The 23,613-nt window shown below is 41.6% G+C and overlaps 1 protein-coding gene across 1 annotated transcript; it reads right to left on the reverse strand.

Annotated features, from left to right (window-relative positions):
- Window positions 1-94: 94 nt before the first annotated feature.
- Window positions 95-22,735, reverse strand: pamr1b (peptidase domain containing associated with muscle regeneration 1b). Its single transcript, XM_070831362.1, has 14 exons — window positions 22,574-22,735; window positions 14,434-14,610; window positions 13,258-13,383; window positions 12,580-12,694; window positions 9,483-9,700; window positions 8,357-8,464; window positions 5,812-5,982; window positions 5,429-5,620; window positions 4,330-5,190; window positions 4,069-4,245; window positions 3,231-3,297; window positions 2,783-3,012; window positions 1,234-1,589; window positions 95-1,163 (listed from the first exon to the last, which is right to left on the reverse strand). Exons 1-14 carry the CDS (start codon window positions 22,731-22,733, stop codon window positions 591-593), a joined length of 3,531 nt encoding a protein of 1,176 aa, XP_070687463.1. The 5' UTR covers window positions 22,734-22,735; the 3' UTR covers window positions 95-590.
- Window positions 22,736-23,613: the final 878 nt, after the last annotated feature.

The raw sequence follows: 23,613 nt of genomic DNA on the forward strand, positions 1-23,613 counted from the left end.
CTCAATGTAATTCTGCGCTGAGTAGAATATATTTGTACAGGCATACTGTACATATTTAGTTTTACACTGTGATGAAAAATGCTAACACTCTAAAATGTTTTACCACACCCACACTCTCTTTAATTAAAAATGCCACAATTTTTCTGTCTTTCAATACAATATGTACATCTCTTTGATCATATGAATTGATAAAATAATTCAGTACATTACAACATATATACAAACCAATAGGGTAGAATAAAAACCATCATCAGCCAGAGGCTTGACACGGTTTTCTGGTCATTTTCAAGTCTGTAACCTCAGCTTGAGGAACCTGAACACGCCTGACGTCTTCTGTTGAAAGGTTGATACCCGGCACATCTAATGTGTTAGCACCCCCTTCAGTTAGAGCACTGTGTCGTCCAGTGTTTCCAGTGCTTCTGCACTGAGGAAGAAAATGCCCTTGTGCATGTGGGACCAAGTAAAAAAGATTAGAGAGGATGAATAGACTGAAAACTAGACAAACATAAGGGGGATGACTGTAGGATTATGAAGGCATTCAAATATTTTTGAAGCATAAGGGGAACTACATGAGTCAGACAGTAGGATTCTTATTTCATATTGCTCACTATCCAGTCTCTGAAGTTGGCTACATGTGTGTAGACAGTGTAGAGGTCAGGATCACACTCCCCTTGGTCATAGCCAAAGCTGACGAGTCCAAGGAGTCTCCAGAGCCCTTTGCTCTCATTCTGCACCTGTGTAGCGCTGTGAGAGGGCGTCTGGTTGTTGCTCTCAGATAGGGCAGGGAGGACAAGGATTCCTCCAGTGTCAGAGGGACATATGTTAGAGGGTCCATAGTCAGGCTTCTGGCTGGCACAGAGCATATTATCTGTGACGCTGACTGACACGCCGTTATGAGCATACTGCTGCTCACATGGAACTACATCAGTGAGGTGAACGAGCCCCACCCTTGCCTTCTCATCAGGGCCTAAACTTGAACCAGGCAGCGGAGACCAGCCTGTTACAAGCGCTTGTCCAGATTTCACCTCCTGTCCCTGGTCGTCTGAGAGGCAGAGGGGCATGACCTTCTCCCCGATCCTCGCTTTGTCAAGTAACTTGACCACAGCCACGTCAGAGTCGAGAATATGGGGGTCGTAGTTTGCATGAACAGCAATAGAGGCCACCTAAGGGAGAGAGAGATGGTCTTACTGTGCACGTCTGGTTAAGAGGGATCATTAGAAAACGAGATCTTACCCTCAGGTGTTGAAGACCTTTACTGTCCCTTCGGTCATCACGGTAGTGCTTCCCTACCACCACCTTGATCTTGGATGCATCCAGGGGATACACCTTGCCCAGCTCTGTCACACAGTGGGCAGCAACCACCACACTCCTTTGGTTCACCAGAGCTCCACTGCACACCAGCTGCCAGTCAGAAGCCTGACTGGGGCCGCCTGCTGCTGCTGCTCCTCCATCCTTCTTCAGGGACCCTGCCAGGCTCTCTGCCTTGGTCACCTTTGTCTCAGCTCTGGAGCGACGGTAGATGGCTGCCAGCCAAGGCCAGTGAGCCTCTGCCGGCCTCTCTGGGTCAAAGGTTGGATGCTTCCCACACACTGCCAAAGAGGAGGTGACAAGATGAGAGGAAAAAGGAAACAGGAAAAAAATTAGACTTACATTGAGACTATGTCAACACTCAGTGCTGTCTTTTGACTCGTCTTTCCCCTCAGAGAGCTTTTGTTTTACAGGTGCAAATGAAAAGCAGCGGCATAAATGGAGCAACATATAAAGTAAAGTCGCACAGCCTTGTGGCCTGTGAGAGCCTCTAACTCATGAAAGAAGCCTTTGTGCATTGAATCTTTTTTTAAGACAATCTCTTGAAATTTCATGAACAAAGAAGGAGATCTGTTTTACCTTCAAACATCTCATTCCTCTCATCATCAAATTAACAGACTTCTGAGCTTTTGCTCATTGAACTTTTGCTACTTTGTTCCACAATACTGTGATCAGCACCCTACAAAAAATGAATTTACTTCCCGTGTTTGTTGACATTGTTATAGATGTGTGCAGACCTCCTTTATTAAAGCTGAACACAGCTCACAGAACGAGCACATTTCCAGGTTGGTATTAAGACGGGCTTTCTATGAAGAGGAGTCAGTTTTGTGACTGCTGGCTACAAATAATAATTAAAGTGGGTACCCCAGTGTGATTTCCTTCAAAAACAGCGCAAAGAGGATCTCATACGAATGCCGTAATATAAAAAATTAAGTGATTAAATGATTAAGCCTGAAGGTGAAACTCTTTGTTTCCATATCAGCAACATTAATTTATTCATAGGAAAGTACAGTGAATTAACTACATGGCAACAAAACCTGCAAATCCTGTTCCCCAACAAGGACGTCCTATATTGTTTGCACCATAATCACGTGCGAGGCACTTATCATTCACAGCATCTGTGTTGAAACTTTTGACAAACTAACTGCTATTACATCAGATGTTGAATGTGGTGTTCGTTGGCACATTTGCTCAGAGTCAGGAAGCCTTGGTTGCTTGATCACAGAAGGGTGATGTGGCTGTAAACGCATCACTCAAAGTCAGCTACTAGAGACGGTGATAATATTTTGTTCATTAGATAAATGTCTGTAAAGACACCATGTCTGAGTGATCACACGATCATTTTGCACCCACATATCATCGTCGACAGGTGGGTGTAAATCGGTGTATCAAAATGTGTCAGGGTGATTGTTTTGTGAGAGGGTGGCAGTTATGGCCGCTGGTCAGACTACTAGTGGTCCTCTGCTGCCCTCACCTGGTGAGCAGGACACATGACGCCCGCTCCATTTCCCGGTCTTCAAGCAAGTGCGGCGTGAACTGCCAGAGTGTTGGTATAAAGGAGAGGCACACTCGTATTCTATGTGTGTGTAAAGGTGGTGGAAGCCCTGGGGCAGCTGGGAAAGTATTGGAGAGCCTTTAGTGGGGTCGTCAGACTGGAGCTCCTGGCCCCGCCTGGAGGAGTAGAGCTTGTGCACAGGTGTCTTCCTGAAGGGAGAAGAAGAGGCCAAGGGTATGCAGACATACCCATTAGGTTGCTTAAGCGCTTATGAGTGCAGAATAAATGTAATGTATGACATGAGAGTGACTGCTTTTAACTCTTTAGTCACTAACCAGCATACTAATATAGACTCTATAGTGCTTATGGAAGTATTTTATTCTAATAATAGTGCTTGTTACATAACATGATGTATTGGTAAACACACCTGGATGGTGCCTGAGGCGGAAGAACTCTTTGTCTAACCAGCTCTGAAACTTTGGGCTCCCGGCATGCTGCAAATAAACACACATATATGAACATACAGATGACATATACAGTATAAAACACACACCAAAGTCACATTAACGTGACCCTGTTTTGCCCTGTTTCACTCTTTAAGTTAAGTTACATTTAATCTAATCATCTGCTGGCTGCAGTATATAACAAACAGACACGACAGCCGTATCAATCTTCTCATCTTACTCTTAGCAAGGAAGAGAAAAGGAGCATTTCCAAAAAAAAAAAAAAATCTAACCAGGCTGTTGTATATTCTCCCACTGCAGAGATCTCTTTGTCTTTTATCCCCTGGCCTGTAATTCATCAGGAAAGTTGAGCCAGTGGGCAGTTCGACCACTTAAATTTTGGCAAAGAGCTGAACCGCATCCAGACTGAAATCCATTAGGGACTAATTAACATTTACGGCTGCAGACAGATGGATTATTGTACTGCGAGGATCATTTACCCACTAGCATTAAGTGCTAGCATTTGTTTATCATTTAACATTTTTGAGCCCTTTACATACTAACCTTTATATTTACAAGTTTAATGGCCTGACATAAAGTGGGAAACCCATGACCTACTATCAATTACTAAAAAAAAATACAACACTGAGCCTGTAGTAATGTACTTAAAAACCCTTTTGATGGTGTATCTTATTAGAAATTAGCAACTGTCTATCAGTGCAGTAACCATCAGAATAAGTGCTGTATGAAAATCCCTAGAAATCTTTATTAATGTCCAACTAACACCCGTAATTAAACACATTTAAAAACAGATAAAAGTACCTCTGACACAGAGAGGTTGTTTGCCACTCCATGTGCCATTTGGCTGGCAGGTACGTCGGGCATCACCGCTGAGAGCGTAGGAGTGGTTGCAGAAGAACTCCACAGTTTCAGGCTCCACCCCGGGCACTGGCTGGTGGTAGCCATGGTAGAGGCGAGGGAGGGGTGGGCAGCTTTTTTCTGCAGGAGGGGAGCAGACATTAGGGTGACGATCGAGGAGAAGGGGATGCTATTCATATTTATTTTTCTCAATTAGTTTCTTACCGGTGAAGCTCTGGTTGTCTTCTTTCTCCTTCTCTTTTTCTGTCTCCTCCTTCTGCCTCTCCTCCTTTGTTTTCTCAGCAATATCCTCCTCTGTCTTGTCCTCTTTAAATGTTGGCTTTTCCTTTGGTTTCCCACTTTCCTCACCCCCCACTCTGTACATGGTGTACTGTGTATTGTTGACTCTAGTGGGAACGATTTTCCTCCCTGGCTCTTGAGAATCTATGGTGTTATTTTCTTTCGCTGTGTCCTTTGTATCATATATAACAGTGTTGTTCTTTGTAATTTCCAGTCCAAATATCTCCACCGTGTTTTCACCCTCAGCTATGACCGTCCTCAACTTGGTGTCATTAGGGCCGACTTTATTCGGATCTCTTTTTCCATTCACCTGCTCCTCTTTTCTTTCCTTCTCTTCTTGTCCTTTGTCTTTTATCACAACTATTTCTGGGATATCTGGCTTTTCTGTCTCCAAGTTTGTGTCTGGGGTGCCTTCTTCTTTCTCGGGTGGCTTTCCTATCTCAGGTTCTTCCTTTTCAACTGTATTCAGCCTGTTGTCTGGGCCTTTACTATCCACTTTATCTTTACTGCCTCCAGTGGGTTTCTCTGACCCAGTATTTCTTTCCTCTAGCTCTCCTTCATTCCCACCCTCAGCAACAGTTTTGTCTGGAGTGGTACCAGTATATTTATCTTCTCTGTCGACTGCTGTTGTATTCTTGTGCACTATGTTTATATCTTTGCCTCCAACACTTTCTTTCTCTCCAGCTGTGTTCTCTTGACCCTTCTCTTTAGTTTTGCTGTATATATCTGTTTCTGTCTCTTTTGTCTTGTCTCCACCTTTTTCTGCCTCAGTCAGAGTGTTATTCACTGTGGATAAAGAACATGAAAAAAAGATCATTACTAGACTGTCAGTTAGCAGCTGACTGCAAATCCTTTTGTTCAAAGTTGGCTTGTCATGCTGAATGTTTCTGACTAATTTTCTGATCCATTAAAGACTTTTATCCTTGTAAAAATAAAGTAAAATTAACTGTATGCCCTTTGCACAATTTGCACTGACTCATGCATTTTTTTTCTAATCCTCATTACTCAAGAAATGCTGTCTGACCTTGGGTGCAAACAGGAGGGGTCCCACTCCAGGTGTTGTTAGGGAGACAGGTTCTCTGGGAGCTCCCACTGAGTTCATAGGGCTGGTGGCACAGGTACTGTAGAGCAATGAGGACATCATTGGGTCCATAAACCAAGAAGTGGTCCCCATTTGTTGGCTTAGGTGGTAAAGCACAGACTCTTTCCACTGGCACTGAACACAGGAAAAAAAAAAAAATAAATCAAGCTTTTAGAAGTTGCAAATCGCCCTTTTTTCCAGAAGCTGCACCATCTCTGGGGCAGCATGTATGACACCCAGAGACAAGCAAATGACACATGTACGACTTTTCCAGATCCCGAACTTTAATTATTCAGCAGAGAAAACAAGTCACATAATTATCTTACCGCACTCCGGGGCAGGCGCACTCCAGGTGCCATCACTCAGGCAGATGGCGGTAGGAAAGCCCCGCAGCTCAAAGCCAGGGTCACAACGGAAAGTGATGCGTGCCCCCGAGTGATGAAAGAAACCCTCGGTGGATCCATGGGTGGGCACTGGAGGCCTGTGGCATCCCACCACTGAGTGGAAATACAGGCATGCACGTTTTATTCATGAACACATGTTGCCTTGTTTTCCTGAATGCTAGATTGTCAAAATGAAGATTTAAAGAGGATTTAGGAAGCATCTTTAGCATTCCTCACACATCAGTTTATTGCACCTCCCTGCTGTAAAAGACCACACAAACAGAATTTCATTGACATTGTTGCCTTCTGGTGGTTGCTGGTCAGACATGTATCCCAGAATCTCAGCTCTTAGTTTCATTAGTCTTAAATAAAAAATGTCCAGAGCTTTAAAAGCAAAGCCTGCTACCTTAGGGGCTCATTAATGAATAATTTCACCCATCACGGTAAAGTGTGAACAGTTCACAACAAGACTTAAACACATGGCCTGTAAATGAGAAAGAAATAGATGCAATAAAAGAGCTTTAGTCAAACGGTTCTATTTTCCAAAGTTATAAAAGTGGATTTTATAGAGTGGGGTTGTAGAGACTGGTAATGTGGTGGTGGAATACTGTGTGTAAATCTGTTGTGTGACAACCTAATGCTAAATAAAAGTATCCATGACATGAATGGGGAAAATATTGTGTAATTCTTTGTGAATTGTGACGTTCTGTTTCTTTGAGAATATAACATCTATTTCTATCTTATAGGAAAACTGCAAGTGTGCACACAGATGTTATGGTAAAAGAAATCAGGCTCATGTGTTAACACTGAGGGTGTCATACCATTACAAGAATTCTCTTTGAGATGATCCCGCAGGAGATTTTCTGTGTTGTTGACTTTAAGTTGGGTCAGATCCATAAAACGCACTGTCTGTGGTTTTATATCTGCAAACCAAGGAACCCTCCCTATAATCTGGGTGTTTCTGCCTCACAGCATTTTATCTGTTAGGGAATGGAGGCTGACCAAAAGTGGAAAAGTAAACTGTAGTTGACCTTGTTTGAATATGTTTAAAAAAAATATTTTTTCCACAGAAGTAATTAGATGAGTCGGGATTTATAAGGGTTGAACGCTTGCACACTGTGCATAATGACACATACTGTAAGAAAATTAACATTCCTTTTGTTCATTCTTTGGAAACTATGTTGAACACAGCACTCCAAAACAGATTAGCATAGATTAAACTGTTGCCAAAGAGAGAAAAGAAATAAAGGGAGACAAATCATTTCCTATATTGAATTTATACGATAACGTGTCAAGATTTGCACATACAGAAGGAGTTTTAGCTTAGGCTCACAACAGATGACAGGTTGATTATTGGAGGTACAAAATATGGCTGATGCAAGGTTCATACTTAAAATTCTCCATCTGACTCCAGGGCAGAAATGTAGACTACATTTCCTCTACAAAATGTCAGACATTAGCATTATTCCAGCTCTCTTCCATTAAGATTAACAGCTGAGGATTCCTTGTGGGAATACAGATGAATGCACACTGTGTGGAATGAAACTGCCTTTTTTACAGGGTGTCTCCTCCAATGGAAAAGCTGGCTCGTGCTACAGAAGTAGAATTGTTTCACCATTAGTTTTATGGACTCGAATTTAGCCCTGAAAATGACACCGCAAGAAAAAAGTGAGCGGGGTTCAGGAAGTCTGTTTTTGCAGGATCTTGGGGGAGGTGTATTGGATATTAAAAAAAAACACAAATTAGGGTCCAGACACCCATAAATAAAAGACCTTATAGGCCAACCACACCCTGATTGAGCAGCACCCCACATGACAAAATGGACCTTTGCCAGTGTGTTTGCGCAAAATGACTTCATTCTTGATTTTTAATGGATTTTGGTGGAGCATTTTTCCCCATTTCAGTTTCTTTGACACTCTCCTATTTGTCCACAGCAGTGTGAAATCACACTTTAGCTAGTTAAATTCTGCCTAGTTTCGTGCAAACATTTTTGTTAGATGGTTATTGGGATTTGCAGCCCATCAGCTGAAACTTGTTTTATTTTTCCTTAAAAAACTGACTGACCAAAACCATAGATGGGACTGCATGGACAGGGAAGGCAGCTGGCCTGAACTTAGTCCAAACCACAGACCTCTCCCTTGTGACGATGAATCACTGCCTGCCTCTGGGCAGCAACAACAGCAATATAAAAAAATGAAGGAGTCAGGAAGAAGTCAATTCTTGCTAACTTTGCTGTAATGATATGTGTCTGATTTCAGAACAAAATGACTAAGGTAAGTCTGAGTAACTGTGTTACTAACATTCAGATTCCTCAAGTAGTGGAAGACTCAAGTCTCACAGTTTGCCACAGAGACTGATTATTCTTCCCTGTGATTAGAACCTGCAGGTATTGTTAGTTTCTGCACTCCCCCCTCACCCAAAACATGAAATATCAACATTTTTAAAGCATGATCATACAGTAGAGGCTTCGGCTATGTTACAGACTCACCGTTTTCACACCTCTTGCCTGTGTAGCCAGCCAAACAGGCACAGCGGTAAGTGTAAGAATTGTCCAGGATACAAGTCCCATCATGCAGGCAAGGAGAGGAGCTGCAGACTGTAAACATACAATTGCGTGAAATTAGGGGAACAAGAGAAAATGCTGAATTTATTATCAGTGTAATATATACAATCTGTGTGCCAAAAGGAATGGCTGTCCAAACTAGGCTACATCAAAGAATTCATTTACAAAGCTGGCACCATTTAAATGTCACTTCTGCTTTCCATTCCTATATTTGCGTGGGTGTTTCTACACAGAAAGCCTCTGTTTACGTTTACTAGATCTGGCTTAGCCGGTGGTAACTTATTGACCTGTGTGTGTGTGTGGTTGTGGTTTAGACCTTGAGAATGAGAAGACATTTCTGGAGAGTGAAGACATTTTGGTCAGTTTTTACTCTCTCAACGGGCTGTTAGCAAGCTCAACACCTTGACAAAGGCTTTTGCCGACACTTGTACGTGTCAGTCATGCACTGTTAAACGCTTTTTACTATACACTGGACTCTGGGTGCCTTGGAAACTTCTTTCCTAATGGCATTTGTTGAGCCCAATGTCTCTAAAGCACCCCTTTGTCCATCAAGTATGACTTTACAAATGCCTTTCATTTATTGTATATACAGCAAGGACACGCTCTGGTTGGGCACTACTACTGAAATAAGACTTGGTTTTGTGTTTAAGGTTAAACATCCCCTCAGGCTACAGTTAGCGTAAGGGGTTGGGATTTGGGGTAGGAAATGCATTATGTCAGCAAGGGTCCTAAAAATCATAGACATAAATTATGAGTGACAAATACACTGTTGCCCATAAAGTTGGAATAAAATGTTTTTTACCTCTTCTCATGAAATGATTGTGACAATGTGATTTATTATTGATAAATAAAGTGTATATCTTCTCAACTTTATTGATCAAACTCTTCCAAGCATTAAACCACAATTAACCTTTGCAAACTGTGTATTCAGGCTTTAACAAAATTGGGGGTATTGAACAATTATTCCAACTTTATGGACAACAGTGTACATACAAATAGCAGCAGTAGCAGTGCTTTTGTTGTTGTTAAATGACACTGGTATTTGACCTGCCTGAGCTCTCCTGGAAAGTGGCAAAGAATCCATCAAAATTCTTGTAACCATCAGACACAAAGAGTATGTGCAGACTGTTGCCAGAGCTCTGAACCGGCGCAGGTCTGCTGTTCCCACAGAATCGGCCAATAACGCGCGAGTTGATGCTGTCGCCATCTCGGACCTCCACATAGTCGTAACGGCAAGACTGGTGAAACTCCAGACTCAGCATCATGAATCTGTTAGCAGGAGGATAAGTATTTAAAAACAGGGGAAAAACACAAAGTAGTAAGTGTCTGACAGATAAGCATAATAATGTAAGACATTATTAAGTACACTATTACAATAAAATGTTACAAACTAAACTGGTTAATGATTATTGTATATTATAAAGGCACTTAATGGATATGATAGTGACATGAAGCAAACTGAATACTTTTTATGTAGCATGAATTTGCTATATTAATATTTCGCTGGGTTATGAGAGCACCCGTGTTCCCTGGCATCTTGGCCGTGACACTTAAATCTTCAGCCAACAAATAAGTAATGAACAGTAATGATAGTACCTGAATATATTAAAAGGTTATTTGTCCCACTATTACATGGCTCATTGCTCTTAATGTTGTATGAAATGTGTCTCATTTTAACAAAGCCCTGCAGCAGACAAAGCTTCATATTCATGTTTTTTTGTGCTTTTTTTAATGTAACAAAGATTAGTGGGAGTTACGTTTATTATTACCGTTTGGCCCAATTTTATACCAATACTGTATGAGCTAAGATGAAATATAAAGCAACATTATTACTAATATTTGACTGCAAAAGTAACATTCAGTACATCAAGAAACCACAGATGCCAAAGATTTCTTTTCACCCCTATATTTTTTAGATCATGTATTGTTTGCAGTCATTATTTGCCCATTCAAGAGTTTTAAATGCACATAGAAATACCATGACGTGCATGTAACTGGCAGCAAACAATGCTGATAAAAAGCATTATCCATCATACTAAACAAACATCTCATTATTTCAGATCAGCAGCTGTTAAATGTCTATAAAATACACCCATGAATGCTGAATAAACATGTCGAGTGTACAACATTATTTCCAAAACAAGGATTACAACTGGTGATAACTGCCATGAAACTCTGAGGTAATGTGCTTATGTCTCCAAAAGTTTTTTTAATGCAGTCATGACATCCAGAAGGAGTGGCTTTAGAGCTGCTTTAAAGGTGAATTTGAATAGCATAATAACTGTTAGGAGAAATGTACATACATTTTCAATTTATGAGCGGTTTGGTTGAGTTGCAGTCACTGTGTAGCATTGAGAGGACTGCCAGCTGGATTAGTAAAAACACAAAGGAGTCTTCTTTCCCCTTCCAAATGATTTCAGATGTTATTTCCTTGGCTTTACATTGGAGCGGACATGAAGGACTGATGAATTTTATACAAGCTACTTGCACGCTTCCAGATCCTTTAATTCAACCCTTTATCACAGACCCTTGGGTCACGGGGGCTTAGACTAACAAGACATTTTGTGATGCTAAATGCTAGCCTGCAGCAGCTCCTGACAATTAATGCCAGGTGTAATTTGTTAAGTATGTTGCTTGTGATGTGAGGGCGCTGTGAACCACAGTAGTTAAAGATGGAGAAATACAGGAAAAGCATGCCAGTAATTCATCCGTCATTCAAGCACAGACATATAACTTTCCCTTAATCTATCTCTGAGCACAGCAGCTCTTTTTCTTTTTGGGGTTTGTTGGATTTATGTCACAAAAGACATAAAAATATTAGTCATCTCTGAATTTAGCGTTTGATGTCAGAACCGATTCAGCCTGGTAATCCATGCATGTCACAGTTCACAGTTGTTGGGTTTAATACAAAGCTTTTATATATAACAGAGAAAAAACATACTTGGGTTCATTACATGTCTTTCATGCACACAATACACCACTACTGTCTGCACTGCATGCTCAGCCAGTATCGAACTATGTGGAGCTTTTGTCCTACTAAAACCCAGCACAAATGCTCGCCTGTAAAATGCTGTTTGTGTAATGGAGAAAGTGACAGAAATAGAAAGTTATCACAGGACTGAAAAATGATAACTTTTCTGAAAAACAAAAGGTGAATACTGTGGTTTCCAAACTTTGCTGTAGACTTGCCATCCATCCATGACATTGATCTTGGAGAAATATCTGAACTGAGTGGAAATTTGACTGAAGCAGGCCAGCCATTAATAACTATTACAGATGGACGATGAAGATCCCAAGATCTGGTGCTTCAATGCCAGATGAAACTGAGGCAATTTTAACTTTATTAACACGAGAGTATTCCTGTTATATACTTCAGTTTTCAACAGGAACTTGTGTATTTATAAGCTGCTTATCTGCTCGCTTGTTGGCTATGCAACCTAGCAGACTTCTCTGTGGTTTCTTCAGTTGGAAACAGTTCTAGTAAAAAAAATTTAGACAGCAAAGTCCATGGATTATTTAGAATAATGAGGGCATTGTTTCTGAGAAGACACTTTGCTGTTATAATATTAAATATTTTATTGTACTTTTCAGCTACAGTGTCAGCGAGACTCGACGAATAGAAATCTTGGTTTTACTTTCTGCTGGGCCATCGCTTTGGTCTAGACTGAAATAACAACAACTACTATTGGATTGCCATGAAGTTCTGTACAGATATTTGTGGTCCCCAATATCAGTTTGTTCAATTCTTTGATTTATGATGAAATACCTGAAATCCTGACACTGTCATCAGCTTCAGCTGTAGTATGTGTTTAGACCTAATGTTCGCATGCTTACACCTCAAACTATGACTGTGCTCTTGACATACAATTCAAATCGCAAGCTTGAAGCTACAAAACACAAACTTTTTGAACAAGTCAAATACCAGGAGAAAAAAGAAACACAAGGTCCAAACTGTAGAAAGTCGATGGAGAAGACAAACAATCTTATCTGCAGTTTTATCCATTATGCACTGCGACAGGCAAAATGAACTCCTCAGTAAGTGTTATTACTGATTTTCCTGTTGTAACCTAACAGATATGACCTCCAAATGTTGCTCTAAAGACAAAGGCAAAGGACCAACTATAGAAGTAAAATGTTTATTATCTCACCTGAGTTCTATGGTGAAGGCACGGTCCACCTGTATGGTCCACTCACAGTGAGCATTGTTAGGATAACTCTCCAGCACCAAGTGGCCCTGACGTTTATGGATCACTCCCCCACACTCTGAAAAACACACAAGAATGAACTGCATTTTGAAAAGTAGCGCAGAAACTGGGGCGCTATTTAAAGTTCAGCTGCTGTTAATTGCCGCTTCATTATCTTATTCTTTTTTTGGGGGGGGGGGGGTGGGCTCTACATACAGCTGCTTTGGTTATCCTTCAAACCAAAAGCAATTACATTTGAGTTTCATCACTGTAAAAGCGCTACGTTGTGCTCAACATTATAAAGAAGCATAAACAATACGCACAGGGCGACACAGAGGCATTCAGCAGCCTTTCCATATCCTGCTTTCAATTATATGTATGCTTGTTGTGCCCCTCAGCAGATTATTTGCATACTGAGAAAGCTTCAGTCGGTGTCCAATTGTTTTATGGGATTCCAGAACGTTGACCTGACTTGTCATTGAGCTCCTCTTGGAAAACCTCGTGGGCACATGGCAGCCTTCCAAGCTGGCATAGTCGTCCCAGATGAAGATAAAACAGCAGGCAAAGGAAATAATGTATAGTACATTGTATTCATTTCACTTTCATGTAGGATCTACTAATTGGGAGAATGAAGAGACTTACTCATGCAGTCTCCACCAGACCAGCCAGGCCGACACTCTGCACAGTATTTGCCACTAATGAAGAAGTCATCCCTGGGGCCCCATGTTCCATTGTTACAGCGCTTACAGTTCTCAAATATGCTGCAACCTGACAGAAAGAGATCCAGACAAAAGTCACAGTAAAGCAGGAGTCAGGCGGACAGGTCACAATATAAACGACACAAACAATTAACATTAGGTCTTTAAAAAGAGCTGTTACTGTTTGGCAGAACTGGGAACAGCTTGAGCCGTGTCACCCACCATCGCTAGCCCCATGCTAGGTTTCCTTTAAATCAACTCTGCTAAACTCATTAGGTTCATCTTTCATTTGACAGAATATACAAACATAATGTTGCTTCCTGAAATAGAAATGGGGAAAAAAGAAAAAAAGGCTTCCTGTTAGGATGGATTTTCACTTAAGAGACTGCTCTATCCATGTGGGGGGTGAAGAGAAACATCTGACCTGAGTGCAGGTATGAGTTTTAACAACATATGCGCTGAGGATGTACACATGTTGATTTATGATTGTACACTAAGGCATGGACCATTCTTTAGTGTTTTTACAGTAAAAGCTGATGTACAGGTATCCATTAACTTCTGGACAGCTGTTTTTTATCCCATAAAGGAAAACGTGAGTACATTCAAGCTGTGAGGAAAACATGACATATCTCTATGGGCATGGCATGTAGGAAAATAGCATGAAGAGTTTGGATGCGTGAGCCACAGCACACATGTGTAGACATCCCCAGCGGACTACAATCTCACGTATATACATGTCTGTATTTCCTAAGAGCAGACAGACAATGATGCACTCATCTCTGACTATAAAGACACACATGTTTACACCCCTTTCATTCATAAATCAAAGTTCCAAGTGTGATCACTGACTTTGCCAACGAGTTGTTGCCAAAGAGCAGGAGCCAATGTGATGTTGGCATGGAAACATATTTGATCCGACACAAACACAGAAGTTATTTTCAGGCTCTTAGTGATACTAATTATAATGCTACAATGAAAGCAGCTGTGCAGTTTAAAGAGAGCTTATTTTATCTTTTTTTTTTCAGCCAACTTTTCCTAAAAAAGGCAATAAAGTTCGCAACATCTCATTAAATTGAAGTAATTCATTCAAAATGTGAATATAATTAGTGTGAGCTTCAACCTGGATGGATGATGCAGGGGTCACACTCATTGATGGCGTTGCGGCAGCAGGGCACCGCGTAGCCCACCGGGGTCCCCTGTAGGGGGCATTTACAGCGGATCACATCGTACTCACAGCAACCTCGGCACATAACGTTCCATTCTGGGCCCGGGCAGTGGTTGTACAAATACCTGTAATCTAAACAGGACAACATGTCAGGGTCAGCAATTCAGCAAAATCTGTGAGAAAAACAAGCAGGAAACATTTGTTTATCTAAACTTTTTTTTTTTTTGCATGTGTACAGAAATAGAGGGGAAGATGAGTCAAACATGGAGGAAATATGATAAATGTAATGAGTGGCCTTGTGGGAAAAATGAGAGCAGACGCAGGTTATGGTCAGCTGAAGTCTGAGCAGCAGTGGAAGGATTCTGATGAGTCCAGTGTTTATCCAAGCTGCTGCTCTGCACTGGCTCTTTGGTTCTTTCCACTGCCATGTGGTTAAAAGCTCCTTTTTAGATGACTGCACTTTTCACAGTAGTTTACCTCTTCTGTGTGTTCTCATACTTCATTACAACAGACAATATCCACAAAAGTTAAGTCTCTGTTATGGAAAACAGAATCAAATCATTAATCAGAAAGTGCTTCATGAACCCGAGTGTGAACACCGACCGTCTTTGTACAGTTTTTACCCGATAAATTCGATGTTTAATTGGATTGGAAACCAGTGATTCATGGACCTTTGGGTCAGAGTGGTTATGATTATGTAACAGTGGATTTAAAAGCTGAAACGGACAAGTGGAAATTCTCTTGTGGCAGATGTGGACGGAGAACTAACAGAAGCTGCACTTTAAACTTGGCACAATGTCGGAGCAGCGTTTTGTACGTAACCTTCTCCCAGACCTGCAATCATAATAGCCTCTCTGCCCTCAACTCTTGACTCCCAGCATTCATTCTGCCTGATACCTCCCCACCTAGAAACACACAGCTAGCCTGGTTAGGTCTGTCCGTTGTTTACATGTATTTTTGTGACCCCCAAGTATTTAAGACACAGACACGCAAATGCAGTGGCACAGAAAAGCAACAGTCGCAAGCGATTAATCTCTTAGTGTTTGTTTGCAGACGGTCAACTAGAGGAGAAGCACAGATGTCTTGGAATGCTTCGAGTCATCCCTGCTGTCCTTCCACATTAATGAAATCATAAATTGTATTTCAGTCCAGCTACAATCTGGCCTTCTCCTCAGCTATTTCTCCTGGAAGACACAGTGAGGTTATGACATACACACTGACATTAATCAAGCAGGTTGAACGCAAGAACGAGAAGAAAGCAGGTTGTTCAATGCCACTAGGTCAATTTTAATGTGGGTTTCATGGAAGGATTTGCACTTCATAAGGCTGTTGCAGGGTGTCATGATTCCTGTCTGTTCCTGGGTTCGTTTATTGTTTTGATAAGATGGGCTCAGCTGGATTTGTGTATTCACCTTCAAGCGTGCTCAGCAAGCCAGTGACAACATGGGGCAGGTCCACTGTCTTGGTGGCATGCTGTGTGATAAATCTCATGACTACCATTTAATGTTGCTAAAACGGTTTTGGCCCACGGTGCCTGTCCTCACAGGTCCCTTACACAATGCCCATGCTGTCACACCAACCAGCCATAATTGGTTGCTTGTGGTAAAAAGTAAAGTAAACTTGAAACCCCTAAACTTTTTTCTTGCATTGTCTTATTTTGTTTAGCGGTCTGCCTCCCTGGGCAAAAAGAAAAAAAAACAGAACAGAGAAGCTCATGGTTTCAGAACAGATTGTCATTTTTGTGGATTACTTGTGACCAAGTGTGAGAACCACAAACATCCATGGCATGGGCATGGTTTGTGTGTTTAGAGATGTCTGTTGAGACAAGAAGAAGACGCTGTGCGAAGAGTGGGATTATGCACAGAACAGTAAGTCGAGAACAAATACGCATTAAGACGATGGCACAGCAAGTAAAAACCTGTTTTACTTAAAGGCATCACTCTCCTCAATACATTCTGGTAAAAATATGTGTAAAACATCCAGCTCATGTTTTTTCAAAGATCGCTCCACTGATTTAGCATTGCATTCTGACAAGATTGTCAGATTCATGATGGGCAAAAAAGATACAGCTGATCCACAGCTATTGTTATTTTCATTTCATTTTTCATTCCACACATTCTTCTTCCTTGGCACATAGATGAGCCTCTAGTCTCTATCCTCAAGCAACTTTAGTTCAAGCACTAGCACATCACCCAAAAAACAAAACAAAACAAAAACACTACTGCTGCTAATTGCTTAGTGTTGGCACACTGGGAGTTCATACTAACTCTGGTCAGCTTTCACTCACATACATTAAAATGCAGTTGGAACCATCTACAGCTACAGCCTCTGTCACACACAGCTCCCTTTTAAATTACTGGGATAAACTTTCAGGCACGGTTAGTGATTTTCACTATTCACAAAGGCAGCTGCGCTCGGGAACTTTTCCATCTTGTGCTTTTTCCACACATGCCATGGCGATGCCACAATAGATGGGGAACGGTATGGTCCAGCAGATGGTGGCAATGCAACACTTACAAATGCCATCCGCCTTATAACTTGACAGAAGAAGATGGGGTGAGGCCGGATGATTTGTGTGCACAGTGGAAGACGTCTCTTATCATTTTCAGGAACGTGGCAGATGAGGAGCTGTTTTTGTGTGGTGGCAATGTTCGTGTAATGTGTTTCAGATTCAACAAGTGGATATTTTGATTGTATTGCATGCTAGTTATCAAATCACTGGCGAAAGCATTGGCAAGACAACCCTAATTAAGTCTGGGATTCAAATATGTCCTCTGCGGAGTCTTGTGATTGGCTCGCTGCCCTGTGACAGCCCTCTATCAGGCGGACGTAACCCTTTACATGCTTGTTCTTGCAGTGTTACTGCTGTCGTTCACTACACATCCATACCGGCAATTGTTCTGAAATGTTACTAGGTTACTAGGTCTTTAGGTGGTCAGATTTCCAACATTTCCCTGAATGTGCATCCCTGCTCCCGTTCACAGATGAGCCCATACAGGAAGTGGTCCTGAACATTTGAGAAATAGACTACATGTATGAAAGGGCCTTATGACTGTTGTTATGACTGCAATATGACCCAAATTACAGAAGTTGGAGACTTGGTATTGTTTAACAAGACAGGATAAACTAAAGTCACATTGCTGACTTTGTTACTGGCCAATTTTACTATTTAGTCTATAAACCGCTACAATTAGCCACCTTGCAATGAATAAGAGTGCTGGATGAAAACGGTGTTTAAAAGGTGTGATGTATGCCACGTGAGGATTGAGAGGTGCTGACACCATGGCCTCTCCTTATGGGATAGCTTTTCTGCTTCCTCACTGAGGTTTGTAAAGGTTGCAGGCCGGAGAGACTGTGAAACCTGATTTATAGGACATAAACCTGAAAGGGTCAAAGGACTTTAAGAGCTGGCCTGGTAATGCCATTACATGGATCACTGCTGTGTGTCTTGTCCTTAGATAGAGAAATTATATCCTGTGGCTGTAACTGTCCTCGGTAGATTTATCGAAAAGACCCAGTTTTACAGTAGAATAGATTAGATTTGACTTTTTTTTGTATAACTAGGGCTGAAAATTCAGCTCCTGTCTCACCTCAGACAGTCAGTGGCATGAAAGAGCATGCATTTGTGATAGGATTAGTTTCCAGATTCCCACAAGCTGTTTTCTTAATGCTGCTCCTTGAGGCAAATAAACACAGACAGCAGCAAATTCATTGTTTATCCACTGTGAACAGATTCAGTTTGCTGACCTCCAGCTCTTTTGATAAGACTGTGATGTTTTTCTCTGAAGCATGACTCTGAGGTTTCTCCCCCAGTGCTTGCTGCACCCTGGAATGTATCTTTATCTTTCTGGATTGCAATCCTCTCTCTCTTAATAAGTGTTTACTGATTTACAACACTGATCATTTTGGCATTAACTGTGCTTTGGCTTCCGGCCCCGGCAATTTGAATTTAGTCATTTTAGCAATAAGCTTACAGTCTTGTAAACACGCATCTGTAAGACTTCCAGGTCAACAGCTGCAGGTAACTACAGACTGGACTGTAACAATTCCAAGGGTTTTTTTTTTGTTTTTACAGCAGTTTAGGAACGGCTGAACAGGTGTGGTATTGCATGTGTACAGGAGTAAGCCTGCAAGCAAATACGTGTTTGTCAAAGAATTACTGCATGCGAGACTTAGCCTTCAGCGTTTGAGCTTTAAGAATACTAAAAGCAATATCATTTCTTGGGCACAATTCTGTATTTGAGTGTTTTCCAAACACAAACACTGAGAAAATGTGTGAAAAAAATTGCATCAGCATGCAAATTTCATTCCATTTGTCATTATGTTCTGTCCCACAGACCTGTAATTTAAACCAAGACTGTGGTTTGCTGTGTGTTCCGGGCTAATGTGTATTTAATCACATACTGGAAGCGTTGACAGTTGTCAGTAGTTCGAAAGAATTTCATCTTTGCTTCTGTATTGTGCCTCATGGCTGTGCCGTTTCCACCCAACCAGTTTGATATTTATATGTTTTGGTATGGGTTATAGAGTCTACATATTTCCACAGTGCACACATAATTGGTATTGTGTCTGCGCGTTCGTAGGAAGACACTGGCACCAAGCCATAGAAACACAATTTAACAATAGATCACAAATGTTTTTTCCCCTCAGTCCTGCAGCTAAGCGTGCAGATTTTTGTGTGGGTTGTTTGGCTTTCCTGGTCTTATGTAAGTGGTATCTGCTTTTTTTCCATCCCAGATGTTGAGCTCCTAAATGTACTCCTCAACATGCATGTCAGGAAGCCATAGAAATGAAAATAGCGGCAACACAGGCATAATAACAGACGCCCCGTCGCCCGGTGGAGACCTTCTGTGTGTCACAAAGCACTCCCACCCAATCAGAGGCTCTACAGGCTCTGGTTGTTAGCTATATGTCTCAGCTGCACCTCTTTGATGTGGATCCAGAGACTGACATCATTATTACCAGGGGGCAGAGAAGTGGCTACGGAAATTCACGTGAGTCCTGTGACCCTGGATCTGACCTTACTGGCCTACTGGAAAACAAACTTCAGAAAAACAGACTTCTACCAAGAACAAACTATAAAAGTTCCACGTTACTGTGTCATGGTTAAGTTTGGAATCACTTTTCATACCTTAAAAATGTGTTCTGAGAATAAATAAAGCTCACAGATACACACAACTCTTTTACGAGCCTTGGAAAGCCAGTACTATTGATTAATGGATACACTGCATTCAAAATACACAGCATGTGATAAATTTGACTTCACAAGTGACTCATACGTCTGCATCAGCTCCAAAACTGTACCATCATTTTCTGGAAGTGACTTACTCTGTGCTCAGCTAAGAATAAAACCCAAGGTGAGCATCTGCCTTTTTGTTGTAATAAAATTGTCATTTTTTACAGCCAAGTTCTGCCTCCAGGGTCTCAGATAACTTGTATAATTAAACTCTAATTTGATATCCAGTGATATCAGAATTACAGCCAGACACACTGTATTCTGTGCATTTAAACCAGTTAATGTCTAGTTTGTCGTTTTCTTGCTCACTGCTCAGAATCTGTATCTTATCAGCCTGAGTCTTGTCTTGCTACACACTCCCTATCAAAGCTAAGCTATTTTTTAACTCAAAACAAAACTTAAGAGCACAATGCAGAGAAGGTTTGAGCAGAGCCCAGTGAGGACTTTAAGAAGAGTTCAACAAGCTTATCAAACACAACACAATGATGTGGTGCGGCTGAGTCACATACAATATGCTGGACGTGCAGTATCTCTCTCTATTCAGCACATTTTACCAAGTTATTTAAAAGGTCAACATTTCTGAAAATACCCTTATTTGCTTTTTTGGCGAGAGTGAGATGAGAAGATTGATGCCATTGACTTGTGTATATAATGGATATGCCACCATCAGCAGTTGATTAGGTTAGCTTAGCATAAAAACTGTAAACAGAAGGGGAAAAGGTAGCCAAGCTTTTAAGTGTAAAACTAAATTTAAAAAAATATATTTTTTTAATGAAGCGTTGTGGTTTTATGGGGATGCAGTCACTTCCTTGAGTTTGGTCGTTACTGTGAGGGTGCCAAGCAAACGGGGGAAACTCCAGAAGGTTACAGCACCCAGTCAAGAAACAGTCCAGCATAATTCTGCGTAATGCCACAGCCTGTTATATCTAAACAACAGTTTTGGTACATCTTAATTAGTGAGCTTTAGAGGTTCTGGTAGTGGTAGGCAGACATTGTTGCTGTTGGATGGAGCCAGGTTAGCTGATGCCTGGTTTCCTCCTGACAAAATGGGGATTATTTGATGCATCATGGAAAAACATTTGTCTTTACAGCAGCAGTGAGTGCACGTGCTGTGCATGTATGTGCGAGTGTATAGTTCCTTACTGCCCACAGCAGCTGTCTGGTATTTTGAGGTTGGGAGTGATTTTGCTGTCATGGAACAGGGAAACTCCCAGGGGAGCTCTATGGGCATTGCATATCTGAATGTAGCCCAATCGCAAGAGCTGATCCATGTGGTCATCCTGTAGATTGCTTTAAATAAACTTCCCTCCACCAGGAAACCACAAACCCAGTGAGATACCCTATCACTCTATTATCCACTTTAGTGACATAGTATGTACACACATAAATATGTAGGCCAAACAGGAGTCTGATATATTCACATTTGTTGTCAGCAGCTAGCTCCTAGACTTGGAATGAACTCCTGAGTCTGATATGACACACTATTTTTCCAAATGTTCCGGCCATGTTCTCCTCTTGTAACTATATTCTGTGCCAAAATTTCACTTTCTCCAGTGTAATATCTCTTTTACATATGCTAGCCTTGGTCTTTGTTTCCTACAGCACACTACCCGGTTGAACTGACAACTCCCCAATGGACTTTAGTTAAACACGCTATATGGGGAGTGTGTCAGAAGAACAGGACATCTCAGGATTCATGAGGGTAGAAGGCTGAACAGGAAGCCTCGCATAGATCAAAAATGACTCAGTTGGGGCACCGAAACACACACAAATGGACAGAAATGCAGGCACACACTCACCAAAACAGACATGTTCACAAAGTTAGGATTTGTATATAAACACGTCTGCTCCGCTTTAAAAAAAAAAAAAAAAGGAAACTATTCTAGGTTGCTCAACAGAAAACATCCATCATCAGCTGATAATACATGATTATGAAAGAAGCCGTGCTTAGAAAGAGTGACTCAGCTGACAACAACTTAACTAGGTAAATCTGCCAGATTTATTCTCTTAATCACTGCAGCTTAACACAGCTGTGCTCTACCAAGCCCTTGGCCACATTCACCAACATTACAAATTGAAGGCATTAATTCACAGCATGGTAATCATGCCAAAAGGAATCAAACAGAGGGCAGAGGTTTGGTTAGGAATCTTGGAGACGGCGTATGGTATACACATTAGCCCAGCCAGCGTGATTGACACAAACGTGACTCGTGTCTTCCTCCAGCAGTTAAAGTGGTCACCCCGGGTAAACAGGCAGAGACGATCTCAATCTCAGGGAGAACTCGTCCTTAACACGCTCTAAACATTTAAAGAGAAGCTCCACAAAAGTGACTGCGTGCCAAGATTCAACAGCCCTATTAGAACTCTAACCGCTTCACTTTACCTCAAGGAATGTGTGGCCACATCCAACTGTTGCTTCTTTCATTTAAAAACAGAAAAAACAATCTCACTTTTATTTCATACCAAGTACAACTGCAATGAGTAGAAAGGAGCAGGAAGATCACAGAGCCCTTTTTTTTTTTTTAATGGGACAATAACAAACCCGCACAGGACAATCCCTCACTCTGTATTTCAGAACAAGAGTTGTAAAGACAAAGATTGCACAAACTTGTCAGTGCTGTTTTTCTCTGCTTCTTGCCTCAGTAAAAAGCTGGATTTTCCATCACTGTCTCTCTGTAGGTCTTCTTTTACAAGCCTTGCTGTGTGCTGTTGTGCTCTTAAAGGATAGAAGGGAAGAAGGGATGGAGAGAGTGCTGATGTCGGCTTTTTGAGAACAAAGAACATAAACCAAGAGGCTGTGCTAAACATAGAGACAGAGAGAGGGAAAGAAAGACGTCACAGTCTTTGCCAGGCTCTTACCGTAGGGCCAGGCTGTCCCTTGGGGCAAGGAGATAAGGATGAAGAGGGAGATGAAGAGGAACCAGCCCTCCTTCCCAGAGATAACGGTGCTGGTCAAGGGGATTGTGTGGGTGCCCCCGTGGGTTTGCCCCAGCTGCAGTCCCCGTCCCGCAGACAGCATGCTGCAGTCTGGAACTCTGTTTACTTTCTGAACTCAGCTGACATCACCTTCTCTCGGCCCTTCGGTCCTTCCCTCCCCCTCCCTCCATTTCTCCCTCTCTCTCACTCACTCACTTTCTTTCTCTCTCGTTTTTTTTCTCTCTCTCTCTCTCTCCTCTTTCTCTTTGGCTTCATGTTACAGCCCAGCCTCGCAAGGAGTTCCACTTGCAGTGGTCTCCCAAAAACTCCCCTAACTCCACTCAGAGGACGACGTCACTCCTCATGAATGAACGCAGGCTCCAGCATTTTATGCTTAACTCATTATGGTGCCACACACACACATGCACGCACACACATACACATGCACACACACACACAAACACAATGAGTGGAAGCACTTAACAACCAGCTTACGTTCTGCTTTATGTGACTGTCGCAATGATGTGGTGATAGAATTTATGTCTGCCTGAGTGCTCATAGCTAAAAAATCTTGAGGTCAGTGTTATTCAAGTTCACACCTTGCTAGACTAGAAAGCAGCCCGTGTTAAACAATAGCATTCAGTCAGTAGTAAAAAAATAATAATAATAATAAGATTAAAGGAATGGTTTAATATGTTGCAAATGAGATTTTCTTCTACACAAGAGTTAGGTGAGAAGATTGATTGATCACCCTAATGTCTCACAAATATGAAGCAACACCCAGTGGATCATTAGCATAGCATAAAAACTGGAAACAAGGGGAAGCAGGCCCTTTCCAAAAGCTACCAGCACCTCTAAAGCTCCATCATTAACACAATTAACCAGAGAATAAAAACAATTTGATATTTTACAGAGGGTTGTGTGCCTGATTACTGCTTGGCTGAGACTTGTTACCTTGGGACAGAGCCAGGCTGGCAGTTTGC

This window comes from Pempheris klunzingeri, chromosome 5 (genome assembly GCF_042242105.1).
Source record: "Pempheris klunzingeri isolate RE-2024b chromosome 5, fPemKlu1.hap1, whole genome shotgun sequence".
NCBI classification, from domain to species: Eukaryota; Metazoa; Chordata; class Actinopteri; order Acropomatiformes; family Pempheridae; genus Pempheris; species Pempheris klunzingeri.